This window comes from Ictidomys tridecemlineatus, chromosome 11, assembly GCF_052094955.1.
Source record: "Ictidomys tridecemlineatus isolate mIctTri1 chromosome 11, mIctTri1.hap1, whole genome shotgun sequence".
Taxonomy (NCBI): domain Eukaryota; kingdom Metazoa; phylum Chordata; class Mammalia; order Rodentia; family Sciuridae; genus Ictidomys; species Ictidomys tridecemlineatus.
The window spans coordinates 28495017-28501016 of NC_135487.1; the positions used below are offsets into that span (position 1 = coordinate 28495017).

The 6000-nt window shown below is 41.5% G+C and overlaps 1 protein-coding gene across 6 annotated transcripts in view; it reads right to left on the minus strand.

Moving 5' to 3' along the window:
• Nucleotides 1-3079, minus strand: part of Trit1 (tRNA isopentenyltransferase 1) — a 50787-nt gene extending 47708 nt beyond the window's left edge. For all 6 annotated transcript variants that reach the window (XM_040288442.2, XM_040288441.2, XM_078026001.1 and 3 more), the window contains exon 1: nucleotides 2874-3079. In XM_040288442.2, coding sequence (XP_040144376.1) covers nucleotides 2874-3047 — 174 coding nt within the window. In that variant the 5' untranslated portion in view covers nucleotides 3048-3079. The remainder of the gene's footprint in view (nucleotides 1-2873) is intronic.
• Nucleotides 3080-6000: the final 2921 nt, after the last annotated feature.

The following is a 6000-nucleotide window of genomic DNA, read 5'->3' on the forward strand; positions in this document are numbered from 1 at the left end:
CAGGGTCTTGCTAAGTTGCTTAGGGCCTTACTAAATTGCTGAGGCTGGTCTCAAACTTGCAGTCCTCCTGTCTCTGCCTCCTAAATTGCTGGAATTACAGGCAAGTGCCACAGCACCTGGTGAGAATACTTTTGACTGGGAATTCTGGTGGTATAGGAAGGGTAACATCTAAGAAAAGACAGAAAAGCAGGCACAAGCCACACTGTTATGTAAGAACAGAGGTTCCATCAGGCAGAGATAACAAGTGCAAGAGTCCTGAAGTGGGTTTTTGTCTAGAGCATTTTCCAAACATCCACTAACTAGACTTCCCCTTAGATGCAAAATCTTCCTGATCTCCAAGTTCACCATTCTCCCATGAATCCTGAACTACATTGTACCCATTTTTCTCGTCCTTCCTCAATCAATGACCAACTGATATCAGTAAAATAATAACATGATATTACCTTCAAAATATTACATCTTTCTTTTCTCCTCCATCCCTATTAACACCATACCAACTCAGAATATAGAAATTATAGAATGGAAGAATTGGAATGGTCCTTAGATATCATTTGTGTAACTCCATCTTACTAAAGTCCATATTAATCAAGTCTCCAAATTATCAGGTCATAGAGCCAGGCCTGTAATCCCAGCAGCTCAGAAGGCTCAGTCAGGAGGATCTCGAGTTCAAAGCCAGCTTTAGCAACAGCGAGGTGCTAAGCAACTCAGTGAGACTCTGTCCTTAAATAAAATACAAGATAGGACAGGGGATGTGGTTCAGTGGTTGAGAACCCCTGAGTTCAAACCCCAGTACAAAAAAAAAAAAAAAAGTATTAGGTCTTAGATCTATTATTAATACCATTCTTCGGGTTTTTTTGTATGTCTCTCCCACCCATTCCCAAGTCCAATTTAATACATATTTTGCTCACAAATGCATGCTCCTTACATACTGCCTTCATCATGTAACTCATCTCACACCATAATATCTATGATACCAAGCTATTTAACAGTCTCTTTACTATATATTCTTTGACCATTTCATCTTTTAACTTTTTTCTTTCCTTTTTTTTTTTAGTTGTAGATGACACCATACCTTCATTTTATTTATTTATTTTTATGTAGTGCTGAGTATTGAGCCTAGTGCCTCACATGTGCACGGCAAGCACTCTACCCCCAGCCCTCATCTTTTTTTTCTTTTTTTTGGGGGGGGGGCTGGGGATTGAACCAAGGGGCTTGGGCATGTGAGGCAAAGCACTCTACCAACTGAGCTATATCCCTAGTGCCAGCCCTCACCTTTTAACTCTTGTGTTCCTTCCTTTGATGTGTCTTTTCTTCTTTCTTACCTATCCAAACCTGACCTATTTCTCAAGCCCATTTTTAGAGAGTATTCCATGACTATGACAACCTTCAATGATTTCAACCTTCTCCTTCTCATGAGTTTGATAATATTTAATAGTTTATCATCAAATCTAGTACTTCAGTCTCACTTCCCCCGATCCTGTCCACCTTGCAAAGCACCATAAATGTCTCTGTTCAAACACTTACTAGCTCTAACCATATTTCATGTATATATACAGATGTCTAATCTATATATACATGACTCCTTAAGTACAGAGATTATGGCTTTGTCTCTGATCTTGCAGAAAGCAGTAGCTACTATATTTTTAACTCTTACTTCATACCATATAGTGTATTAAGTGCTTCACATACTTTATCTCATTTAATCATCACAATAATGTTGTTACTATTTTCCTACTTTATAGAAGAAACAAAGGCACACAGAAGTTAGTTAAAATTGCATATCTTGGAAAAGACAGAGCTGGAATTTTAGCTAAATTCTGTCTCCCAAAGCTGGCACAAAGCCAAATGCAAACCTTTTGAATTATCCTTTCATTTCGTGTGTGCTGATGGTCTTGTCACCCCCAAATGAGCTAATAAGGTAGAATTCATGCTAAAGGGCTTATAGAGTGAAGTGGGAAAAAGAATTGCCCTTCCTGTTAAGTACTCATTGGAGGCTAGGTTGAGTGACAGGCACTTCATGTTCAACATCTCAATTACTGTGAATATGCAGAACTGTAAATTCTCTTGAATAAACAATTGTTGTAATTGCTCCACTAGATTCATCCAAATGTCACCCACTTTCAATCAAGCACAAATGCTCCCACCTGAGATGAATAAGATACCCCTCCCAACTGAAAGAAGAGGGAAAGACCCCTCAAGTCGTTCAGCCAACAGGGTTGAGAACTTCAGCTTTACCACATATGTGGCCTTCTTCTGGGCAGACCATCCGGTTCTTCATTCAAACATTCATGATCTCATTTACTAAACATTTTCCCACTGTGAAGTGGATGACATTTCCTCTACACTATAAGGTCCAAATAAAGGGCATTGGTAATCAGAAGTCATATGGCCAATGCAGATTCTATACTCGAATCCAGGTGTCCTGCTTGCTGTATTCCATCATGCCAGAAGAAGCTCACAGGTGGCATCTAATTTTTCCTGGTCTCACTAGGTTAAAGTTAGAATTACAGCAAAAGCTCTTCAATAATTTTAATTTAAAAAGATATTCATTGCACGCCCATATGTCAACCTTGTAGGTTCCATATCATTTCCTCCATTTATTTGCTGTGTGACACGGAGCAAGTCGTTTCACCTCCCCCCAACACCCTCATCTGTAAATGGAGAGATGATCATAGTCTGTATCACACTGCAGTGTCGTAATTGTGTCGGCATACGGTTGACACCTAGTAAGTATGGTTTCCCTTCATCTAGCCCCTATGGCACACAAGCCTCAAGTTCACCCACTACCGCCACGCGACAGGACGTCCACTCCTCCAAAGGCCTGCGCGCGGCCCTCAGCGTTCCCAGACCCGGGGCCAGACGCACTACCATACCTGCATGGAGTCAGCGCTGACGATCTCTCCACCAAGCTGCTGGCCTAGCTGCAATGCCAGGGTGGACTTGCCAGTGCCGGTAGCCCCGAGAATCACTACCAGAGGTAGTGTCCGTTGCAAGCCCCGAAGCCCAGGGCCCACAGGAACCGCTCGTGCAGCTGCTATCGCCGCCATCTTGGAGACATTTGCGCATGCGCCGGACACTGTCTCCATAGCAACAGTCAATGCGCCGGCGCATATGTCAGGCTCTAAAGGAAGGATGCCGAGACAGAAGGGCGCTACAGGACAAAGGTCTCTACTTAGGAGGCTCGCGCGTGATTGCCATAAGCTAGCTGGCATCAGAACCTCACGTGCCTGCTCTCTTAAAAAGAGGAAGACAGCCCCATCTAAAATAGAGGCATCCCTATCATTTCTTATTTCACGGCACCCAATTTTTTTCTTCATAGCACTAATTAGAATCTATAACTGTATATTGGTCTCTTGGTTATTTTCTGACTTATACTTCCGGCTGTAAATTCCACAATGGCAAAAGAAAGTCCTGCCTAGGCTATTGCTGTATCTCCAGGGCCTGGAAGCAGGACTTGGTAGTGAATGAACACCCAATAATTGTTAAATGGACAGGAAAAAAATGACTTGCCTATTTAGTGCTGGCGCTAGTGAGCTTAAAGGTGTGCCATTCTCCAGAATCAGGTCTGCCCAGTTCTCAGACAAGGGCGACTGCTCTACTGTTTTCATTCTGAAGTACAAAGTCAGATGCAATCAGAAACCAGGACAAAACTTTCCATCCCCTTGGCCAAAGGATGCAAGAGATAAAATGAGAACAGAAAAGCAAACTAATGAACAACAACCCACAATATTAGAAGAGGAAATGGAAGGACAGCAGAAAGGATAAAATAGTAACAACCCTCAGATTAAAGTGTGGGTGGGAAAAAATAGGACCAAACAGGACCAAAATTCAGGAAATTCCACATACCCTTTTATGAAATTACTTTGGAATCAGATGAACCTGTGACCTCCATACACTTCACTCCGTGACCCCCTTCTGAGTATTGAGCCTCCCAGATGCTCTACCACTGAGCTACACACCCAGCCCCTAACTTCACCTCTTAACCTCAGTATTCTTCCAGAAGTGCCATAAGGAGAAAATTAAATAATGTCTGAAAAGTCTCTGCTACAATGCCCCAGGGCATAACAACCACCATTTGTTGAACACTTAGTAGTATTATATTTTTTATATCCCATCTGCCTCCCGAAAGAGATAAGAGCAATCTAAGGGCAGAGAAATTTTTGGTAATGTATAAAAGTGCCTAAAAAACCTATTGTGATAATCCTTCTTTAGCCAAGTTAAGAGTTTTGGGGATGGAGATTTCTATCAGTGTTAAATCAGTGCTGGGGATGTCCTGCATATGCAAGGCCCTGAGTTTTATCCCCAACACTACCAAAAAATAGTTACAATTTGTATTTCCTGATTATTGGTTCTGCCTAGCTCTCAGGTCAAACCTTGTACCAAAGGAGTGCCCCCTGGAAATTTAGAGCATATCATGGGCCTGCCTCAAATGACTGTCAATATATTTCTCAATCACTTGAAATTTTTTTGGCATAATGGCCACTCTTGCAGTCCCTGCCTGAACCTTGTAGCCTCCTATGTTTTGAGGAGGAATACCAGTTTCCAGTTCTGGGTCCCCAGTACTTCTTTTTCTCAATCCAGACTGCTTTATCAAAAGCCATATTCTCTCCAATTTGTGATACCCGCCTGGGGCTGGATTTAAAAATGGAGATGTGTGGCCACATATTGGCAGACACTCTCACATGATGGTTGTTAACTGTAGAGTCTTTGCTTGGATACTTTCAGAGGGTATGGTTACCATGACAACCACCAGAAAGATGGCAGACCAGAGCTTGATGGACATAAGGAAAAGGGAGGTTGATTTCATGATGACAGTCTGATGATGACAGAATATGCTCATTCACAGATGGAATAACACTGTCCAAGTCATGACCAGGTGACTGTTACTAGAGAGGGGGGGGGAAAGGGGGGGGTGAAATTTACCACCAAGAGACTAGAAAAGGAAGAGGCTGGTTACCAAGGCAACTAGAGAGAAAGGAATGAAAAAAATAGGGCTTCACCACAGCAGTAGAAAATTACTTCTAGCCAAGCAACACAGGACTGTTGCTATAGAAACAAGGAGAACAGGGATCCTGTAGACCATGGGGAGAATTATCACTGAAATGCTGAGCAGGAAAGACTCCGAAATCAGAATGAAGTCTGTGATCCAAAACAAATGAGGAGAAGTGAGAAAAACATAGTACCATTTCCATTCATTGCGTTTCTACAAATCAAGCTAAAAGGAAATAGGAACGTATTTTTATAAATTCGTTATGCTGTTTTATTTGTACCTTTACTTGTCTCCTAAATGATCTTCTGAACTCTAAATTACACTAAAAACAGATTCTGAAAGATAATCTGTAACTTGAAATTCTAATCAGAGACATTAAGTTTAAGGAAAAATTAGGAAATTGAAGGCTATGACCAGAAGTTTATAAGTATTTCTAAAACAACAACATAAAAAAACCCTGGAGTGGGAAGCTTTACAAGGTAATAAGAAGACAAAAGAAGGCAAAAGGAGTACCATGTCTAGGTACTGGTCTTGACTATTCTCCTTCTTATATGAGGCCAGATGGGACATAGATCACTCTCTTCTGAAAGGAGTCTCAAGAGGAAAGAGAATCTGTCACTTAAAATATAGGTATATACTAAAAGAAAGCTATAGAAGCCCATCTCCAACATATTTCATACATTACCGATTATTGTGGGCAAAGAAATCTTAGTTTGTTGGTGCTGTTGTGTTTTGCAGTGCTGGGTATCAAGCCCAGGGCCTCACATATGTTAGACAGGTGCTCTACTACTGAGCTAAACCCCCAGCCCCAAAAATCTGGTTTTAAAGGCAAAAATGCCAAGATTATAAGAGCATATTTAAAAGGCAGGAAAGAGAGGTGTTGGGAATACTCAAATTAGTTGGAGGGTAATTGAACCCAGGGGCACTGAGCCACATTCCCAGTCCTTTTTAATTCTTTGTATTTCAATACAGGGTCTCATTAAGTTGCTTAGAACCTCACTGAGTTGCTG